We start from the raw sequence: 23,138 nt of genomic DNA on the forward strand, positions 1-23,138 counted from the left end.
TGCACCAAATTATTCAATTTACATTCTTTCAACTCAAATTTGTACATATTTATCCGATTCAACAACAATTCACACCGACCACTACTTTCCTATATTTGAACAACAAAAAGATAAACAATGTTATATAAGATAAATCTTTTTAGTAATAAAGTCGATTTATTAAAGAAAAATAACATATGTGATTGAGCTCAAATTATATTATATTTTTTATTCAAATTAAGTGTTTATTGAATTTTTTTAGTCACTGTTTTATTATCTTTTTGTCAATATAATTGTCATTATATATGTGTATGTAAATAACTCTACAAATTTAAATAAATTGTCATGATATTATTGTTATAATTGAGTATTATTTGATAATATATAATTATGGGAAGACTTAAATAAAATAGAATGTATGAGAGTAATTAAAACAATTAATCATTTAATTTAATTTAATTTATTTTATTTATTATCAAAATTAGTTGAGAAAAACTAATGAAAAAATTAATTGATTTTCTACGTATTTCTTTCTCATTTTAGCAGCTTTACAATAATATCTTTCTAGTATCATATTATATAATGTAGATAGATGAATGATTCGTTTGTCCACACGTTTATAGGTACTTCTTATTCAAATTTAGTAATTTTTTGATCAATAATATTTAAATTCACAATTAAATTTTGGGTTATAAAATATTATATTTGTTCATGAATTTAGAAATTAATAATTTGACAAAATAAATTTTAAAAAAATGATTAAATATAATTTATTTTCAATTCAATTCATTTTATTTAATTAAAAAGTGATAATAGTGATTTTAATTTATTTTTTTATCATTTGTCAATATATTTAATTTAGAATTCATTTGGATGACTATAAACTCAAAGTATTCAGATATTTTATCATGAGTAATTCGTACATATAATTTTTTGAAGTTTTTTTAAAGTTCAATTACATTAAAATTTATTTTTAATAATTCATTGAATGTATTCAAATGATAATAAAATTGTTCAATAAATAACAAAATTAATTTAATTTAGAATTTAAATGAAAGTCCAAGAAAATGATAAAACATGAAAAATAATTGATATTAATATTAAGTAAAGTTAAGAGTACATTTTTTAAAAAAATTAGCTCAAACATTTAAAAATATGGAACAACTTATTTGCTACATACAAACTAAAAAATAAATATAACTCAACTATATTTCTCACTCCTTTACAATTGAAAATTTTTTCTACCATCAACACATTTATATATATATAGAATGAAATAAATTATTTTAAAAAAATGAAATAAAATGAAATATGACATAATTAAATATTATAATGAAAGAAAAACAAGAGAAAAAATTCAAAATCACAAAATAATAACCATGAAATGTGATTAATTAATATTACTTATTAATTAATATACTAAATGTGAAATTACCATGTTACTTGATAATGAAAATAAGTAAACACGTGAAGGATAATTATATTCATACACAATTTGAAAGCTTTTTCATCATCTATACTTTTATAAGTACATAGAGATATAGTTAGATTGATAAAGATACTTCATTTTCTCCATAACTAATTTAAAAAAATTCTAAAGAAGACAAATTGGAGATACATATGAAAATTTTAATTGAAGAAAAATAGAGGTAAAAGCTTCTCTACAATAAAGAACGTTCTGGAACACCAACTGCACATGTTGTTGGGACTTAAGAGGTTAGCAAAGGTTATATTAACTTTACCGCCTTATTTTATTTTTCTTAATGGATAAATGTGAGGGTCAAATATATAATTTGATTTATCGACATACCAACGAACCAAATCAAATCAACGGTTTGTATAACTCACCCTCTAAATAAATAATATAATAATATTTACCAAATGCACACCATCATCCCAAACAGCAGATAGACAGTTAAAAAACCCTTTTGTCCATCTTGATAGCTCACCAATGACATAATCCCTATCCAACAAAACCCCCCAGTTTCGAGTAACTTGGTAGAATCGACAACTGATGAGTGGTGAAAATTTACCATGATATTTGTTGTCACTTGTAGAGAATGTGCCACCCCAAGCATTTTCCTGATCTTAATGCATCCATCTTCCCATTTTCATGGACATGATTTTCCTTCTCTTATTGTTCCGATGCTTGGCTGCGATTCTAAGTTTCCTCTTGGCATTTCGTTCTGGATTGACCACAGCCATGATCTTCTCATCTTGTTTCCTCTTGTCCCTCTTTCCTTTGAGATTTTTTCTTACTAGGTTGTAAACTTGAATGAAATGGTTCCCCATGATTACCCTAATGCATTCGCGAACCTCATGTGCTAACTGTTTCAGATCATCTGGCATGATAAAAAGAAAAGTCAGCCGAGACATATCAAAATGATGGTATGCTAATGAAAACTTTCTAGGCATTATTCACCTCACGTTAGAATAAATTTAAGAGAAGAGGCTTCTTATTGGAAGCAAGGAAACTATTAGGATGCACTGATAGATACTGAAGCTTTCGTACAAATAAAGATATCCGTCGACTGTCCAACTTAATAATTCCTAAACTCATGCGTAAAAAATCAAACTTGAGAAAAAACAGTATTAAGTTGGTTTCTAGCTGCGGTATAATACTTTTGCCAGGAATATCTCCAGAAGAAGCAAAATGGGAGAAACAACAGTTACCTGAAACAACTTTTCCGGTACACCCTTCACAAACTTTGTACACAGGCAACAGCATTTGATAGGCATAACTAGCAGAATCGTCATATGCAATAAATGAATCCTTGCCATAGTAACCAAGAAGCTCTGGCGAAATTGTTTTGAAACAGTTGAAGACAGTTTTCATCTGCAACGAAGGTTTTTATAGACGATTAGTTAAACTAGTAAATGCTTATACAAATATAGAAGAATAAAAAACTAGTTTTTACTTGGAACAAGAAATTGAATGGTTAGATATACACTCCCAATAGAAATAAAAGTGGAGTCCCATTGAATTTATTTGAGTAATTTAAAATGTAATTGTGTTTTGTCAAGCACACCTGAGCAGCCTCCATTTGAAATGATAATTTTCCCAATTTCTGAAGCAGATAGGAAATAAATGGATGCTGATTTTGATCACGCTGAACATAGACATCAGAAGTAAAAGAAAAAAGTATCCTCCTTCCTTTTAAAGGATCAAGAATGGTAAAAGCTTTGTGAAACTGGTCTTGGGCGGAATTCTCAAGGCTGGACCAGAATTTAGAAGCATCCATGCAAGCATTCTTTCCCAAAATGGAGTGGAGATGACAAATTGAAAACACAAGGTTTTGCATGATAGTAGTGCAAGCTGCATCATCTGCCAACGGAGCCATCAGTTGGGAACAAAAAGATGCAGCTACCAGGAAAAGTCTGCTTGGTTTCATCAGAAAGAACATTTCCATTGGCATTTTATGGTTTTTTGTACGTGCATCAATTACTGTGAAGTACAAAGACAAAATCCTGTTCGATATGTTGCGTAACCACAAATGAGGATGCAACAGGAACTGACAGATGATTTCCCACATATCCTGTCAGAAACCAGTAAATGAACAGCAGAATTAGATAAAGAAAAAGACTTTTTACTGCAAGTAACTTCTTTGTCATATTGAAATGCCATGTCAAGAAAATTTGATCCTTTCAGATCAGCACAAGCGTATAAATCTTCGAATGTGTGCCACAATTTTTCAATTAAAAACACAAAAGTAAGTGACATGGTTATTTAAGTGAGCACACAGCCCTCCAAAATGATATTCTAAACGATTTGGAGATTGATTTAAGGAACAAATAGTACAACATATAATATAAAATGTACCTCAAGATCGCCATCCAAGCACAAGTCATGGAATTGATGAAGGATCTTATCAAATAAAACCAATGAATAATATGCCTCCTTCCAAAAGGGAGCAACTGGCTCGTCTGACATGTTATGTTCTCCATGTGCAAGAGCGCTGAGTGCAGACTGCAAAATGCTTCTCGTAACAGGAAGTACACAACCAATGTTCTCCTTGAAACCTTCTCCCATTACTTCCAGTAACAAACCCAGAGCCTGTTTTACAAAATTGAGAAGTTGATCATCACAAGGAAACATAAAATACAGGGTAAAGCACAAATACAAATTGTGGCTTCAATGTTTCCAAGCTTCCTAGCTTCCTTCTGTTATAGGAGAGTACAGTCAATATAAAAGCTCGTATTATCATCCCTAGGAGAATTACAGTCTATATTACTCTGTGAAATGGAGGATTAATTTTGCTTTACAAAATGTAGACTTTCTTTTCTGAATTTTATCGATGGTTTTAGGCAGGAATGGGATGCATTGCTTCAATTCCAGGCAAAACAAAAGAAATATTACTTCCCCCGCTCACCGGGTCCTGAGCCGGGTTCTCTTGAACTGGGTTAATTGATACACAGATGGGTGGGGGTTTTACAAACCTGGACAAATTTGACTCCTTTCCAATTCAACCACCTAGTAGTATAAGATAAGACTCTGGTTCGAATACTACCATAATGTGCATCAGTAAATGAACTTAATAAATTGCAGTAATTTAAAAAAAATAAATCTACATTCCAAACCCCTCTCATTCGTCTTGAAGTGCAGAAACGTTTTAGTGAAGATACTCTAACAGAAACCAACTATAAGTTAAAGAGCTGGATATGATAACTTGAGCATTTCAATCCAGATTCTGAACAGATACAATAAACTCAGTAATTGAAGAACAAGAATAATATTGTGTGTGTATAAAGGAAGATATATTTAAATACAACACACGTTAAGTACGGAATGTTGAATCCTAATCCGATAATCAGCAGTTAAACAGGCATGAGTGGCATCCAAGTAAAGAAAAACGAATTTTAGAGAAAAGAAGAGATATATTTATGCACAACAAAATAACACAGAATTGTCCATTACTATGACCATGCATGACTGTATTTTTAGAAGACAACACCGCCATCAAAAGATGAAGAAGGGAGTTATCAGGAGCATAATCAGAAAATACTGCTTTCTTACTCCTGAGCACATATTGTGGGAACACAAAATGAGGCTGCCAATAGGCTTCCATAAAGGGACATTAAAAAATGAGTGAAAATATTATTTTACATAGAAAGCACATCAAAACAATAACAATTGCAAAACCTTACCTGTGCCGCTGCACCCCAACAGAATATAGAAAGCACATCAAAACAATAACAATTGCTTAACCTTACCTGTGCTGCTGCACCCCACAGATTCTGTTTATCACCTAGGTACCAAGACTTACTGAAATCAAGAATGCTGCCAAGAGAACTCACACGACCAATAAGACATTTTATCGCAGCCGCAGTCATAGAACGAACTTTGCTATCTTTATCACTGGCCAACGAAAAAACCAAACGAACGAAAAATGTTTCAGATTGTTCATCTACTCTCTCCTGAGGAAATTTCTTTATGATAGCATGGAGCATCTCTAGGACAGCTTCTCTTCCATTAGGATGTATATAACTGAAAAGAAATATATGTTACCCAAAAATTAAAGGAACAATAAGCATACACAAAATACTGTGTCACTTTTTTTACCTCAGATTCCCAAGTAAGAAATCAAGATGTTGTTGCTTTCGCTTTTCAGAAATATTGTAGTCAAGCAAAAAATGAAGAAAAATCTGACCACACTTCTTACGAATATGTTCATGTTGGCTTTGTACCATCAATTCTGCGACAATCTGTACAACATCATATATCTCAGGAACTACGAGTTTTCGGTGCACAATAGCCTTCAACAGTGAAAGGGCGAAAATTGTGGGATTCTTTGCAAGATCAACAAACAAGGGAAATTGGGTCAGCATATATAATTGACCAGCCGATAAAGTAATTCTAGTGCTTCGCAGAAGTGTTGTCAACAACTTAATACATGACTCAGACAGTGGACTGCTAGCATTTATGGAGCCTTGTACAATGACCAACAATGAATTCTTTATGTCGTCAGCATGAGATTGAAGAGATGGCAAAGGTAACCTCACTAGCGGAGACAAGCACCTAACTGCAGTAGTTGTGACATTTTCATGTTTAGAACTCAAACACTGCCCCAGTAAACTGACAAAAGGATCTAACAGGGACAGTAGTTTTTCATCCTCTTTGTCAAGCTTCAGGTTCTTCATGTAATTCTGGAGTAACCCAAGTGCGAATGCCGCTATCAAATGAGAATGGCGTCGCTCAATACTTACTACTCGTTCAGAATGATATGCTCGGATGCCATCATCATTTTTGTCTACCTTATTACTTTCATGTTCATCACCTTCATCCTTGATACAGTCTTCAATGAGACCATACGTAAATACAAAAAAATCAGTCTGATCCACAGATGGATTGCATTGGATACCAGCAGCTATATTGCTTAATATGTTCTCCAACTTTGATTTAACTTTCTGGGTGAGCTGCTTATTAAGATGTATTGTAAAAGGTGACAGAAGTTTCAATGCATGAGTCTTGAAGGTGATACTTTGGGCAATCAATTTGAGAGTCTCATAAGACTTTTGCTTTCTCGTCTCTTTCATTCTGGAAGCAATCTTTTCAACCTCCTTCTCCTCAGAAACATCCCCAAGTATATCATTTTCTATGACAGAAAGAAGATCTTCTAAACAGTAGTCCAACTTTCCGCAAATTGGATGCATAAGAAACTTGGACAACATGAAATTGAGAGTATATCCAAGAACATGCAATTCATATCCTCTCTTCAATGTGCCTTTCAAGACTTGGATAATAAATTGTAAGTATTCCAAACCTAGTTCCTTTAAACAAGCAGCCAATGCAGATCTAGCTTCATCACGTACACTTTCCAAACGATTTTTCAGAAAGTTGGCAATGCGATGAATAATACTCGGAAGTTGCAACTCCATGGTTTCTACAGGAAGCAATTTTAAAAGTTTTAGTACAACTAGGCTGATGGTTACATTGACTTTATCAGAGTCGGAGGTTAAAAACTTCTGAATCTTGGGGAGTAAATTCTTGTGCAAAGACATCTGTATAACTGGAAGTTGGGTAGAGCCTGAACAATTTAACAACGATGAAGAAGTCATGTTAACAGCATACGGATCAAGAGTATCACAAATTGCAACTTTAGAATCATGGACCCAAGGCATCTCTGAGAAATGGAAGTGATCAAGTATAGAGCTGACTAATCGCAACAAAGGATTTTTCTTGTCTGGTTTTAGCTGTATATATCGGAAGCATCTGATTAGCAAGGCATAATATTGATTCCACTTCATGGAACTGGAAATTGACGCAAGTGCATCCAAACAGGCATTTCTGATATGCTCATCCTTTCCATCTCGCAAATTTAACAATATGCCAAAAAAGAGCGGAATCAATACTTTATTTGTGATCACCTGGAAAAATCATAACATCGTTGCAGGAGATAAGTGAAGCAGAGAGAATATTTTTGTGATTCCAGAAAGACTAAAGAGATTACCTCTGAAAGCTTTCCTGACACAAAAATGTTTCTAAAGCGAGACAAAGCCTTAGCTCTCCTGTGTTTCTACATGAAACATAAAATTCGCAAGACATCAAACTATGAACATCCAAAGGAAAAGTAAAAGAGGGTTTACCTGTAAGTGAACTATGTTGTTGAAGAAATCTTGTTCAGCATCATCACTGCACAAAGCCCTATAGGAATCAAGGCTCGCCACCTCGGGAAGTTTCAACACCATTTCTCGAAGTAAATCAATCCATACCTAAGGACAACCGTACCAATAAATGATAAGTGTGAATCCTTCTTGTGATTATCACAAGTTACAACATCACACCTCCAGTGGAGCACTCAGAGGTCACAACATCAGAATAAATCTTGAAACTTCGATAGGAGAAAAAGAAGAAGCAAGCAAGCAAAAGGAGAAAAACAAACACAGACTAAACATGAAGATCACCCATTCTACACACTTTCAGCCTCAGAGAAAGAAAGGACACTCAAGTGGCAGTGAATACCAGTCTGACACATATTTCAAACTCTTAACACAGGAATAATGGCACCACCTCCACGATATACAAGTTCAGAGAGATATTTCTTTAAAAAAGAACGGAGACATGCCACAGATATTTCAAACATGTAATATGGGTCCAATTACAAGTAAAAATAAAAAAAATGAACCAGTATCATGTCTCAAGTGGTGGATTTCTATAATGAAATGTATCCGTTTTATCTATCTGCATATGCATGGGATTTATGAACCCTTTTAACACTAAAAGCAATTATTTTAAAAAAACTTACAGCTTCTTCTTTTTAAGATGTAGCTATAGAGAGAACAATAGCTATTAGCTCATTTCCACATTCATTTCTCAAGAACTGGAATGCAATTAGGAAGAAAACCACATGCACACCAGATAATAAATACATAAGAGTATAGACACATGCGCTTTGAAAGAGAGATATTACTGAAAATTAAAAATGGTAGCTAACACATTTAATACCTTTTGAGCAGCACCCTCCTTCCCCATTGCATTCCCCATGTGCTTCAAGATGAAATTGTTTGCTAAGTGCTGAATACCAGCTACAGACCATACTTCATTAGAATTTAGTGATCCATTAAGGATCTTGCCAGAAAATTCGATAAAGTTGACCAATAATCTGAAAGCACTTTGCCTTAAGATCAACTCTTCAGATGACATGTCTTGTATAGAGTGTGCCAAGATTACCAATGCATGCTCCTCTTGAATGGTGTAAAAAAAATCAACAGTAATCTTATCATAAGCACAGATTACTTTGTCATAATCAAGACCACCAATCTCCATTTCAGAGGATGCATTCAGTTCATGAAGAATTCTTGCCTGAAGATTAAAAATATGGGTTGCGCTTACTACTGAGATCATATTTCCTAAGAGCTCAAGCTCACAAACCCAACAATACTTTCATATTTGAATACCACCCGCATGTTTATGACAAGAATATGCCTGGAATTAACATTCACATATACGTGCAAATTGATTGGGCACTAGACAATAATACTCACCTAAAATCAATTTAATGAAATATACTCAGAGATTATAATGGTTTGACTCCTAATTTTAACATCATGTTGAATCCACTCTTTCCAAAAGCTCACGCTAATAAGAGGTGGCCCAAACCCAAAATAACACTTTTATGTTTCAGCACTTACGCTATCTACTATTATTACTATTAAGATTGAGGGGCATTAAACTGACCAACTTGGTATGGAAATTTTTTTTTCATTTCTTTTTCTCTTTTTTCTTTCTTTCCAGGCCAATTTCAAAAATTGCCGAAATACCCTGGCCAATTTTTATAATTTAAACTACAAAGAAAACTTTCAAAATATTAAATATTGTACAAGCAAGCAACGCGTACGCCGGGACACTAGTATATATAATAAATCTCACATATATTATACAAAATTAAGGTTGAGAGCATTAAACCGACCAACTCGGTAAGTTGGTATGGAATTTTTTGTTCATTTTACCATTTCTTTTTCTTTTTTCTTTTTTCTTTCTATTATGGTCAATTTCAAAAATTGCCGAGATACCCCGACCAATTTTTATAATTTAAACTACAAAGAAAACTTTCAAAATATCAAATAATGTTGTGTGCGTCGGGGCACTAGTCTTTGTGAAAAATAAACCAGCATGAGTAGACTTTTTGTTTATAGAAAAACTTCAAATAGTTCACATTACCAGAGTAAGCACAGAAGAATCTTTCACAGCAATAGCATCAAGAACATCACATATAGCAATCCGGACAACCAACCCAGAGGAAATAAGCAGCGGGGTAATTGAATGTAGAATTTTTTTGCTACTTCCACTCTCCAGCACTTTTACCACTTGTTGAACGATTTTCAGTACATCAATACAAGTATCTACAAAAAGAACAGCTCTTTCTTGTTATAAATGGACAAAATTATTGAGCACTATTAACAAAAATTATCAGGGAGTTCTAACCAAAATCCTGATGTTTCTTTGTCAGAAGAGGGAGCAATATATCCAGGAATGTTTCAGCAACTGACGGTTCCTTTACGTATTTTGATATCAAACTAAAAATGGTAAATTCCCTCTTGCCCAGGAACTGCGCCAACTTCCTGTAGAAATATATGGAATAACAATAAAAGGGATATAAGTGAGTTTCCTGGACACCTAAATGCCAGGCAACAGAGAAAAAAGATACCTCATTTCATAGAACAAATGTATAATCTCTCACTAGAATCCTAAATGGGGATAAGAATTAAGAACCAAGCCAGAGCACAGAGAATCGTAAAAGTAACTCAAAAATGGTACAAATTTTACCAATACTCAAAAATTTGACACATATCAAGTTGAAACCTAGGGAAATAAAAGAAATCAAGAAAATGACAGTAGGTAAAGCAAGGAAAAAGTAATTTTGGGATAAAAAAATGCTCCTCGTCGCTTTTTCTCGCATTCTCGTCCTAGGCAAACACATGGAAGGGATCAACTGGAGTACAAATCATACTGCCATTTTCTCTTCTCAGTTTATAATGTGACCCTGAATACATCCTGGAACCCGAGTGCATTAGGCTTGTCAACAAAGTCACTTAGAATCTTTGACAACTAATGCAAAAACGGAACATTTTCCTTCATTAGGAAGACAAGTATTACCTAGCATCACAAACGATATATTAAACAAAAAATTTCAAATGATATGAGCATTTCCAAGTGCTTAAGGACACAAAAGTTCAGCAATAACATATAAGAAACACCTTTTCACCATTGCAAATTAATCACACAAGCAGCACTACTTTTACCATGGAAATAAATAAAGCTTAACTAGTGGATATTTCCGGGGTGAAAAAAGAATCAAAAAGAAAAGTGATACCTCTTAGTAATATTTGCATTTGTGAAAAACCTCTGCAAACTTTGTATAAGAAGATCGAGGTGAGGAAGCAATATTCTCTTGACACAATTGTCTTCACTGTCCGGTCCACTATCAAGCTCCAATAAGTTCATAATAAACTTGAAAACACAAGACAGAATTGTTTCGGAAGCTGAAGGGAGAGTAAGCATGGAAAAAATATCCGGTACAAGATTCCCATTCTCATGTAAGAGGGGCACAAGTTTGTTACTTTTACTCATAGCAAGAAAGCAATAAAATAGTGAGCTCGGATTCTTGCTACTGGCACCTTCTTGCGCAAAATTGGCAATTAAGGGTTTAACTGATGTCGAGAACAGGTCCCAAAAGGCACTCTCGAAATCATGATCCTCATATTTGCTAAGAAAACGATAAATGATTTTCAGGCATAAGGATCTCAAGTCCTTCAAATGCTTTACAGCTGTCCTCGCCTGCAAATTAATAAAACTACTGATCAGAATGATCTAAACGCACTTGTGCCCAACACGTAGCAAAACTTTTAGGTCTCCACGAAACGGTAAAGGATGTGAGGATAAAATGTAGTTCAAATACCTCAAAAGAAACATGACTTCGTGGGGATGAATACAGAATTCTAAGGGATTTGAGGAAGTTACACAAACGTAGAACAAATTATTTTAAAGTTGAAAATGATTAAAATGACAGCTAGGCCACAACCAACACCATATATGTTCTCGCATATGACAAAAACACTGCTGCCTGGTTCATGTTAATCATAAGCAATAAAATTTGAATCTTACTTTAAGATCCACCATATTGTCATGCTCAAAAGATTACACACCCTTCATAAAATACTATGCCAGTAGAATAATTAAGTACCAACTATCTAATGAGCACTTATTTACTATTGAAAAACTCCAAAAGAAGATTATTATTTTGATAGCCACTCAATTAAACTGTGTAAGCATCCTTCAAATTATTTTTACCAAACAATCTGTACTGAGCGTTTGAAAATTATTTCACATTGCAACGAAGAGATGGACACTAGCAAATGGAAAAATTTTGCCTGAGTAACAGCATGGTGTAATAAGCATTCTGTTGGAATGGGATAGTGGGTTGCGATAGAAGCATGCAAAACCTGGTAAGCTGCCATATTCAATAGTTTGTGGCACAGTATAGCATTTATTATTTGTCCATTAAATTAGATTGCATAAAGATATTTCCCCCAAGGCTAATAAGTTGAGTTCATAGCGACAAGGAATAAAGAGAAACTCAGAGGGCCCCTGAACATCATATAGAAGCAAGATTTTTAAATCAATTGACCAAGGAAAACAATTTCAGAAATATCTCGATGTTACCATGATTCTACCCTCCACTTCATTGTTCTCAGCTGTATCCGCTTCAAAGCTACAACTGTCATGTACAGAAACAAATCCACTACTTTTTGCAGGACCCAGAGTTGATGTGCAGCTGGCTAATATCTGGACAACACAGTGCGCAAGCAGATCGAGAAAAGGATTAAGGTGTGGCACATCAAAAACTTCCAAGATTTCTTCAACAACATGAAGAAATCCAAATTTTTTCTTCCAAGACAGAGTGCTTATAGAGTCCGATGTGAAATGCTTCATGACATTTGATATATAAAACTCATCCCTGGTACTTCCAGACAAACTCCAGAAACTTTTACTCATTTCATATTCACCTTGATGTATAGAAAGTAGGGGCTTGATTAACAGCCAGAAGAAAAGAGGAAGTTCAGCAACATCAAGCTGAGCTAAGAATCCAAGAACAGCCCTTCGATAACTTACACCACTCTGAGAAGGTACAGGCATCTCATCAATTTCTGAACAGACATCAGAACAAAATAGAACTTGCAGCGCAAAGAGTATCTACCAAATAAGTGATAAATTAAATAAAGAGTACCTTCTGGCAAGCAAGCATTTTCAGGCTTCTAACTTTTGGTATTAGTATTCGTATGACAATAGGTACTATATAAGTTCTGTGCTGCACATCAATGCCACCAATAGATTTGCTAGATAAGCTCCATCTTGTAAGCTCTTCCCTTAGATATTTTGCATTGATCAGATTTTTCAGATTCTGACTGTAGGGAAGTAAGAAGTCATCTTTCCAGGTCAGCAGACAATCAAGAACTTTCATCTGAATGTCAGCATCATTTTCTTCAAGCAGCCTGTATTCCAACATCCAAAATATTATGAACTAAAAAATGATGAAGAAAAAAAGAGAAGTGGGGAATGAGCAAACTTAAATGTTTGATTTTACATCAAGATGGAAAAGCTTGGAGATGAAAACTATAAAATATCAATAAATTTTAACAAGGTGAAGCATCATTTTTCACTAACCTATATTGAAGAACATCTTTAAAAAAAATACTTTGATATAAAGCTTTTGGATTTCGTAGCAGTCTGAACAAGCTTAACCACTCTTGAAGAACCGACTTCCATTCTTTCCCTTTCAGATCCAGTGCATAAAACTCAACCCTGCTAATACAAACCATGCATGTTCAAATAAAAGGATACATCAATACTCCTTGATAACTTTTCACAATTAGGAATGTAAAATTTTATTCAAGACACGACGCTAGAGATGATCACCTGGTGAGCTCATCAATATTGTATCCCAAAAACTTCAGAAACAAGTTTATTATTAGCCTACTGTCTGATTCTACAGCAGACGGAACTTTATGTAAAGATTGAATCAAGAGGGACAAAACAGTAGCAGGTGGAGTGCTATCAAACAGGATAGAGATTTTAGATTTGAAGTGTCCAACCAAACCTGCATAATCAACACAAGGCTACGGATCATATTTCAAAATTTGAAATTCATAAACTTTATTAATGATTACATCTTGGAGCACCTGAAAATATTAAATATTTCATGTGGCAGGATAGATACTTAAGAGGAGAATATAAAGAAACATGTGCTCCATAAGAAAATAGAAGAACTGTAGGAGTATCGGAAAATAAGATCAATAGTCGAAAAGAATCATACCACAGTCCTTGTTGCAATCATCATCGCCTTGACCACATAGATCACGAGATGTTAGAAAAACAGACTGACAATGATCAAGATGCATAACATATTTGTCCCACAGCATCCTATAATACTGGCCAATGAGGACAGCAAGACATTCTGATGCTGGATTCCATACATAGCTAAATCGGTTATAAAATATTCCAACAATTCCACTTAAAACAGCAGGCAAATACTGTTCAGGGACACTCCGAGCACTCAGACTCAACTGTATTTTAGATAACAGTAAAATGACTTGACGGCTGGTGGCAATTGAGAGGGGCGTATTTTCAATTGATCTGAGAAGGTTGAGAACCTAGGGTTCAGAAAAAACAACGATGAACTTTCATGAATGAACATGGGAAATTAAGCTAAAGGTACAAGAAGTACCCGACTTACATCAATATACGGGTCCTTCAAATGACAAGCCACAGAATCATCTCCTCTCCTTTTCTTGACAGGAAACTCTTTTGCAGAAAGGTCATCATGAAAAAGTTCAAAATGGCACAATATTCGCAGGGTAGAAAGGCGAATCTGTTTATCGGCATGGCAGAGATTTTGGGCAAATAGGTTCAACGCATCTAACCCATTCCCAGATATACATTCTGGAAGATAAAATTCGGATTTTCCATCTTCTCGACTCTCGAACCTTCATAACATATTTTTTAAGATTCAGTGAATGATCATGCATTTGCAAAAGAGGCACTTACTAAATTTTTTTTATGAAATAAAATGTCGAAACGACTTACCCCAAGACCGAATCAAAAGTGTCAGCTACTACAGCTAAAATTTGTGGTGAAAGCTTATATCTTTTCGCAAGATCCAAGAATCTAGTAAGGGAAGCCTCGCCGTGAGCAATGTTCCTACTACATGCAAACTTATGATAGGCTTTCAATGCAGCACCAATTAGGGTTTGCCAAGTGGCTTCCTGAATGCCTGTAAAGTCTTGAAAACAGAATAAATAAATAAATATGAGTGCCATAAGGAGTATATTGGAGCTAATATAACCTAATTAGAGAGCAGAGGTAAACTTTAGCAATTAATAATGTAAACCTGTGAACCATCAGCTATTCAACATATCGAATTCAATAAAAATAATTATTATGCTAAGCCACACACATATATCAAAGAGCGAGCTTAACAAGAAGTCTTTACGATGGACGCGATTGAGATTTTTTGGCAAATACAAGGTCTAAGAAACAGGAAGTGCTTTTCAGTATCAGAATGTCTTACTATATTCAGCCATCAAAACCTCATCCAATGAATCTATCAAGTCCATCAGTATTGACAAACTTGCTTGTGCATCTGCAAAATAACTGTAGCACCCAATAACACCCCAAAGAACTGCCAACCTGCTTTGTTGAACTGGAATGGAAATTGAATTCCCTTTTACAGCTTCATTGATGTTTCCAATCCAATACTTAAGAGTCTCATAAAAAAAAACGTGTATTCTCGATAGATTTTCCATGGAGTTTCTGCGAAACAAATTATAGCTCTCCCCCCCAATTTTCTCACAGAAAATTACCATTAAATAAACAGCTTCTTCCTCGAATATTTCTATCAAATTATTGAATGAGCTGCAACCAATCCAGGAATTAATTAAAAAACTGAAGGAAAAATAATGAGGAATTTCATCAATCAAAGACATAAATGATTACAAATAGATGGTTACCTTAAAATATTTGTTCCAAATACATGAAAAATGGAAGGTTCATGGAGGAGATTATTGAGAAAATTCAGTAAACTGCAACACCAAACAAAAAATGTGAGCAACAAAGACAAGGTAAGGAAACTCGAAAATAATGTATCGAAAATTCAACTGAATGGAACACCTTCTGCTCCTTAATTTGAATATCGGTTCCCATTGCAAAGCAACACCAGACAAAGCTGACATGTTTTTAGACTTGGAGAGAGCATTAAGCACGCAAAGCATTAGATTAAGAACTTGATCGATGACATCAGACTGCAACTCAACGGTATCCGTGGTATGATAAGGCATGACAGCTTTGTGTAAAAGCAGATTAACCAGTTGAAGTATAGAACGGTAATCTGCATAAAGTAACGAATTGTCAAAGATCAGTGTGAGTAAAGATAATAAGATTTTAACCATAAAAAATCATTTTTCACCCACCAGAAATTTTTCCAAGATTATCACTCTGCGCCATAGAAATAAGAATGGTCAATAGGCAGCTGAGATGAGATGGGTTTTCAGTTGCACAATCAGTTATTTTTCTGACAAAGAATTCCCACACAATAGTCGATTCCAGTGGATCTAACTCTGTATACAGTCTTTGAAAGGCCAGACAAAGAACTTCAACGGCAATGCTAAAGCCTGGATGTGTGGAAATATATTGAGGAACATACAAAAATAAAAGAGAATGAGAGCACAGACCTAAATGATATCAAGAAAAAATTATAACAATAAGCAAGTTGGACAAATAATTATAAAACCAAGAACTAAGACAGTCATACACCATAACTTTAAAGATTATTCTACGTTTACCCCAACAGTACTTGAAAAATTTTACAAAGTAAAGCTCATAATTTCTTCCTTTACTTCAAAATATCAACAGGTTAAGAGAAGCAAGAAACAAGTTTCTGAACTAAGAAATAATATATTGCTGTAAATACAACTATTTGACCAAAAGTTAATAACGCAAGCCTTTTACAAATTTTACCTATGAGTTATAAATTAATAGGATGTAGAAGAATATAGCTTTCGCATTTGATATGTTTCTATTTTCCACACAAAAATAATCTACAAGTCATGAAAATCTCTGCATCCAACATAAATTCATCTTCAACAAAAGCCAAATTATAAAACAATCATGGGTAAAAACTCTAACGTATAGATCTAATTACTTGTTTTTGAAAATGTCCATCAATTCAAAGATGATAAGAGAACAACACTTCCATGTCATACTCAGTATCCACTTGATATGAAGGAGATTGAGTTTTAATGAGAGTTCTGATTCATATTGAATAAATTAGTGTATCCCCAGAGCATAAACAAGGAAGCAGACATGTCTGTAAGTTAGAAGAATCAAGGTAGGAATCACATGAATGAGGAATAACAAAAGGATGGCGAGCACCAACAACATAAAGCAAGCGAGAGATTGATGAGCATACCGTCGTCCCTTGAATTACCAATTTGAATGAATAAGTAATCCACCAGCAGTGGCAATAATTTTTCAGCCCTTGAGTGCAATCTCGATGAGGTGATTCTCATAACATGGGACAGTAATGCACCAACACCAGATTTTCTTGTTTCTGATGGTTCCTCAATAATTTCGGCCATGACTTTACTAATATCTGCCCATAGTTTGAAGCCAATATTGTTTTCTCAGGTCAGATGTCTAAACAACCAAGCTAAAAAAAAGATTAAATTGACCCATTACTGAAACATGGAAAAAATAAAGAAAAATCTGTTCCTAATGAATAAGTAATAACATGTATATGAACACACACACTAGAGTAATAACTCAAGTATATAGTGACCTTTCTTGAAAAGTTATTGGTGGGAACCAACTACCAAGAATCAATACAATTTGCATCCACGTCGCATGGGACAAAAAAAATTCCCACAAACTATGGATAGGGATTATTTACATCTAGAAGAAAATTTATGTACCTACGAACGTAAATAAATAAAATGGATCCTCAAAACATGTATGAATAAAATAAGGAACCATTGACCTAAATTGCAATTTTTACAGTTTTCATGCATATTCGGGTGTAATAACTAGAAAATCAGAAGAAAAAAAAACAATGAGATGTTCTGGGTCACTCTTGGGTGGATAATGTAAACTTCCCCCACCATATCCAGTGGATGAGTGTGGATAGTGGACACCCATATCTACTGAGAGTATGTGCATGGCAGAAGGTGATGATGGACTGAGTCAAGATATTCGATTTAACTTGGGAAAAACACATGCTCACATTATTGACATAAATCGGTATCATAGAGAGGAAATATAGAACATTTAATTTGAAATTTTTGTTCCCTAATTTGAAGATAACATCATATCCTGTGCTTATGTATGCTTTATACTGATGTAATCTTTACATGCTAACTAATTGAAGCAGTTGTTTTATCCATCATGTGGACTTTCCTGTACAAATTTAATTTAATTTAAGAGAAAAAACGAAGCAAAGCTACATCATGCCTATGCAATGCCAAGTAATGCTTAGATCTTCTGATAAAATTAGAGGCAACATCACATCCAACTAAATGCAGAGATAATTAAATCTAAAAAAAAGCGAGTGAATTTATAATAGAAACAGCACCTGTTTTTAGCTTCTGGATTGGTGTTTTCCTTAACAAAAATGATACTGATTCGGCCATAAACTCTCGAACATATTCTTTAGGGTAGTATCTTAATTTTGCAGTAATTCTGTGCATCAGAAAAGTTTCCATGTTAATACTACAAACACATGCACACAGCACATCACATACTGTCCTTTCTGAGTTTCAAATATTGAACATGAATGACAACTTCACCTTAAACAATAACATCAACCATTTAAACAATTCAAAGAAATAAAATGTAGTGATTAATACATTGTAAATGCGATGAGGTATTATAGTAGCTTCTATTAAATATTATTTCTCTCGAAATTCATGGACACTTCATAAAACTGAAAACTAGTTGCTCCATAAGCATTACATCTTCAGAGGTAACAGATTACACCAGCCTTGCAGCTCAAAGTAATGAGAATGTCACACTTAGTCTTAGCATCACAGATGAAACCTCAATGAATCACAGAAGGCATGTAGGCAAAGCATAGTTTTTCTAACACAATTAAATATAGAAAAATTAACTACCTCAGAACATGGTCAGCATTGTCTGCAAGATATTTCTGCGAGTGCATCATAATACACGACCAAGATCTGAATATCTGCAAACAACAACCAGACTTGGAGCTTGTGCATTGCAAAATATCACGTGAAACAAACGGAGAAATATGGTGACAGAGTAATTTCAAGACCTGCTCAATTATCTCTGGATCCCTATCAGCACCAGTCTGAAGAAGACTTTCAATTGAGTTAGCAATTCTTTGGAGAAAGCTGCAAGATATACAAGTATAAGAAACCGTGAATTTGATATACTTGACAATATACAACATGATGTAGGCCTACCAACAAATCAAATACTATATAGCATAATGAAGGTAAAACTCAGTCGTGGATTATTTCTCTCCCCATTTATTACCACGTGAATGCCCCAACCCGCCTACTAAATCTAATTCATTTATAGCTGGACTTTAGGAGCATATGAGATCTATATTATTTTATACCTTACTCAACAGAAACTTCCATAGATTCTCAAGATAATCACCCTGACAACCTGATCGACTTTCCATGAATATTACAAACTCAAACGCCTCGTCTCTCTAACTAATTTCATGATTTCTATTTATTCACAAAGTATTACATGCTGACTTTAACAATTCTCATTAATATTAATGATTAATCATATTTTTTGCACAAACTTCATTAATATTAATGATTAATCATATTTTTTACACAAGTTTGTGCACAAACCAAGTCAACCTCTCAGCTTCATGACATGAGACAGAAGCTATCTCGGTATCAAATCAAGGCCAAGGTCAAGCTCAGAAAAGCAGGTATTAAGTTTGAAATCCTTTCAGCTTCTTTATTATTGCAATTCTAACATTAATAAATATTAAATAAATTTCCCATTGGTCAACTTTAAAAATGATGGAAAAACAAAGAAATTCATCCTAGGATCAACCCTGAAAATTATGTTTTCAACCAGTAATCAGGTTGAAGTGTGGGCTTTTAGCTCTCGACCCCATGTGCACACAATCACTCTGCATTCCAAAAAGCTTCATAAGCACTCATATCCGTTACACATGTTTTCTGATGCCACAAACATGATACCACAGAAGTATAGATATAAAAAGTTTAGTGATTTTTGTCTAATAAAAAAAAAGAATCACTCATTCCTTTTGAGCTTCAGAAAACACTTACTTTAAGATATTTCATTATTCTACGGTTTCAATAAACGCCTAGCTGTACATCTAGTGCATTCCATTCTACCTGAGTCTAATATACCTATCCTGTTGCAAAACTAGAAATAAGGCCACAGATCCTACTTTCAGGAGGGAAGTCTCCAGTAGACACTCCAAGAACTCTGACCATCTATGTGTATATTGGAATGATCTTAGATTATAGCAACACTATATGTGTTACTTAGTATTCCCTTGCTCTGCAAAAGTATCAACTTCAGTTTTTTTCTCGTGTACCGCGGGCGGATGCATATTGAGTGGTACACAACAGAAAAGAATTTAAGAAACCCGAAAAAATATTTGAAAAGACGATTTTTAAAAATCATGAAACAAGAAAAAAGTTAACACTAAAAACATCAGCAGTTAATTTGAATATTGTAGGTCAAAACCTTGATGGTAAATAAATTTAAAATAGGGATGCTAGTGCAGTTCAACAAAATCTTCCAAAGTTAAGCATACAGTTCAATTTCGATGGAAAAGTTAACCAAATGTCAAAAAGACATAACATCTGAGGCTGGCAGGGTCACCCCAAACGAAACCAAGTACAGGCATGTCACTGTATCACGTACAAGTGCAAATGGAAAGAAAAATGAGCCAAAAGAAATACATATAAGAAGAGAAAAGAATTCAAAAAAAATCTAGAGCTCACGGTATGAAATCCTCCAGCAGATCTCTGGATAGAGCAGCAATCAACCTAAAATAATAAAATGGCTCTATCAATAACATATTTTGAAAGTAACTCAGTGATTAAGAATTAGATCATCAAATATTGCATAAACATAATCAAGATGCAATTTATAAGCCACCACAAGCTGTTGTTAGAAGCAGCCTAATAATGCGAAGGAATGTCAACAAAGAGACAACTGTGCAGCCTTAGATTTAGAATAAGGCAGAGATCATATGTGCATTACAATTTGAAAAACAGTAAGTTGCAAAGCAATTTAATGCAAAAATAATAATCTATAACTAGTTAAAGTTCAGCTATCCATTATCAAAATTTCAAATTTAGGATGATCTATCAAAATCACAACTTACAATTATGACAGTCCCCACAAGTACAGCCCAACCAGAGATTTCTGGTAATTTTATCCACTAAAATGAAATCTTAAGCTGTTACATGAAATTGAAGTACTCAGCAAGAAAACCATAAATTTGCACTGTGGTTCACTGGTCCAGATGCAGGACACGGCACATATGCTTCATCACATTGATGGAAAACTCAAATGCGGGTACAAATATGCAGTCACAGCAACCATGTATAGGATGAGCTAATTAAGCATCCTCATGTCATCCAGTAATAGTAATTAGTAACAATATAAATTGGCTAGAGAAGAAAATACCGCAGTATTGGTTCGAGCGAGAGCCTTCCTTTCAATTGCAATCTAGAAAGAAGACTTGTGATTATCAGTTCCTTGTGCAAGATAATTTGTGGCAGCGTTTGTACCAAGGGCAACATTTCCTCATAAAATGATATAAAATCTTCAGCAGTGTTCAGTTCCTGCATGATATACAGAAGTTCCGCACATGAAAAAACTAGTGAGCTCAAAATGAAGATATTTGCATGTGTAGCTGAGTGGATATAACTTATAAATAAATGGGCATTAAACTTAGGATAATTCACAAGTACTATGATACATGGAAGAAACAATTATTTCAAATTTGCGGATTCAAGGTTTATCTAGGCATTCTGGCTAATCCGTATCCTAAGATCCAAATGTGTATACATATTTTATTTACAAGTATAGTATCTATTGATTAAACATACATCAAACAAATTGGGAGTTGGACTGAGATGAGGCCCTCAGTTGGTCCAAGTACAAATCACAACATAAGCTGAACAACCGGACCTTTCTCAGAAACAGCTCAACGATAATACGGAAGCAGAAGAGAGCATCCAGAAATTTCTACCAGAAACAGAAAGAAATTTAGAAACCCACTTCCACAAAAACATTCGCAATAAAGATGCAGAATTACATACCCGGTACTCCACGAGGCAGTCAAGGAAAAACGATGAACCTACAGATGGTTCAGCTTTTAACGGGTCTAGACTTCTGTAAACATCTATATCGATTTGTTCTATTCTTTGTAAAAAAGTCTTGAACTGCAGCAAAAAAAAAAAAAAGAAAAAAAGTGTTAAATATTCCCCGCACACAGTTGTGACCGCTCACAAGCACGCGAGAGTGACGAAATTCCAATCTCCCTGAAAAGCACCACTTCTTCACAAAAACAAACAAGAATACGCGAATACGTGCTTACAACAAATCGGCGGCGACCACTGGAATTGTTGAGAGATTTTACAGCCAATTCATGTGAAGGTGTGGCCATCTTAGCGTCGTCCGGAAAGCGCCGGAAGAGCCCGGACTTTAAGAAATTGATATGGTTTATAAAAAAATGTAAAACAAACCCACTGTCGCCGGCGCTGATATCATTTGCTTCTATTGGCTTAAAACGTTTTCCGGCGACCGCGTCGGCGGTGGCTAGTATGATTGCTTCACCCGGCAGCGCATATTCAGGGTTTTAGGGCAAGGGTTTTCGGTTGGTTGGTTGGTTACATTTGGGTCTTAAAACGTAAATTAAATTAGTATATATAGGTCAAAAAAAGGCCCCCTAAACACAAAGGCCCGTGAAAAGCCCAAATCTAGGCCTAATTTATTTATCTTAGAATTGAGGCCCAGTTCTCAATTAAAGCCCATGTATTTTTGTTACTGAAGGCCTGGATACCAAAGTTTTACTTAATTTTTCCAACTTGTGTCATTAAAACTCTCCAAAAAAATATTTCAAAATAGGTTGAAATTTTTTATTTTAAATTTTCTAACAACTGTAATAATTTCAAGCAATGAGTAAAAAATTTCATTTAGAATTCTGAAAATTTATACATCTTGAAATTCAATGATTTTGAATTCCTGATTGCGTTTGGATTAATGAATTTGATTCCCATTAATGTATTTGATTTGGAGATGAATTTAAGTGATGGATTTCAAATTACACACATTTTTTGCCGATAAGAAATCCACCACGGTTATAGTGTAAACCTATGTAAATTAGGGATGTCAAAATACAACACGACCTGTCAACCTGACAAGACCCGATACGAAAAAAAAATAGGTTCAGGTTGGGGTTTTTCGGGTTCGGGTTCGGGTTGGGTGGGTTCGGTTTAATGCCATGTTAGACGGGTTTTTGGTTGGGTCGCGGGTTGACCCGATTTTTTTTTAAAATATTACCTATATTTTTATATATTGTATGTTTGAACAAAATTTATTGTATATTTATGTGATAAATTTTCATCATTTAATA

At 34.4% G+C, this 23,138-nt stretch overlaps 1 protein-coding gene across 3 annotated transcripts; it reads right to left on the bottom strand.

Moving 5' to 3' along the window:
• Window positions 1–1,678: 1,678 nt before the first annotated feature.
• LOC140975649 (uncharacterized) lies at window positions 1,679–22,394 on the bottom strand. Of its 3 annotated transcripts, none has more exons than XM_073439486.1 (31): window positions 22,101–22,394; window positions 21,823–21,945; window positions 21,185–21,342; window positions 20,494–20,538; window positions 18,801–18,879; window positions 18,637–18,710; window positions 18,099–18,205; window positions 16,941–17,123; window positions 15,943–16,143; window positions 15,644–15,860; window positions 15,484–15,555; window positions 15,045–15,388; window positions 14,561–14,747; window positions 14,211–14,460; window positions 13,791–14,127; window positions 13,394–13,574; window positions 13,142–13,279; window positions 12,705–12,969; window positions 12,140–12,595; window positions 10,791–11,254; window positions 9,902–10,038; window positions 9,638–9,819; window positions 8,423–8,779; window positions 7,564–7,689; window positions 7,428–7,493; window positions 5,540–7,344; window positions 5,191–5,464; window positions 3,800–4,033; window positions 3,009–3,515; window positions 2,653–2,815; window positions 1,679–2,321 (listed from the first exon to the last, which is right to left on the bottom strand). In XM_073439486.1, the coding sequence occupies exons 1-31, from the start codon at window positions 22,167–22,169 to the stop codon at window positions 2,068–2,070; spliced, it is 8,055 nt and encodes a 2,684-aa protein (XP_073295587.1). In that variant the 5' UTR covers window positions 22,170–22,394; the 3' UTR covers window positions 1,679–2,067. The 3 variants fall into 3 exon arrangements, with proteins under 3 accessions (XP_073295587.1, XP_073295586.1, XP_073295585.1); XM_073439485.1 differs by having other exon boundaries at window positions 13,794–14,127; window positions 14,561–14,756; XM_073439484.1 differs by having other exon boundaries at window positions 1,680–2,321; window positions 14,561–14,756.
• Between the last annotated feature and the right edge of the window lie 744 nt (window positions 22,395–23,138).

This window comes from Primulina huaijiensis, chromosome 4 (genome assembly GCF_012295235.1).
Source record: "Primulina huaijiensis isolate GDHJ02 chromosome 4, ASM1229523v2, whole genome shotgun sequence".
In the NCBI taxonomy this organism is placed as follows: Eukaryota; Viridiplantae; Streptophyta; class Magnoliopsida; order Lamiales; family Gesneriaceae; genus Primulina; species Primulina huaijiensis.

Coding starts and splice junctions, on each gene's coding strand:
- LOC140975649 (XM_073439484.1), bottom strand. CDS start 22,169: ATGGCCACACCTTCACATGAATTGGCTGTAAAATCTCTCAACAATTCC. Junction 14,461..14,560: donor ACTTTTGATTCGGTCTTGGG/GTAAGTCGTTTC, acceptor TATGTTATGAAG/GTTCGAGAGTCGAGAAGATG. Junction 13,280..13,393: donor AATATTGATGAGCTCACCAG/GTGATCATCTCT, acceptor TTGTATTAGCAG/GGTTGAGTTTTATGCACTGG.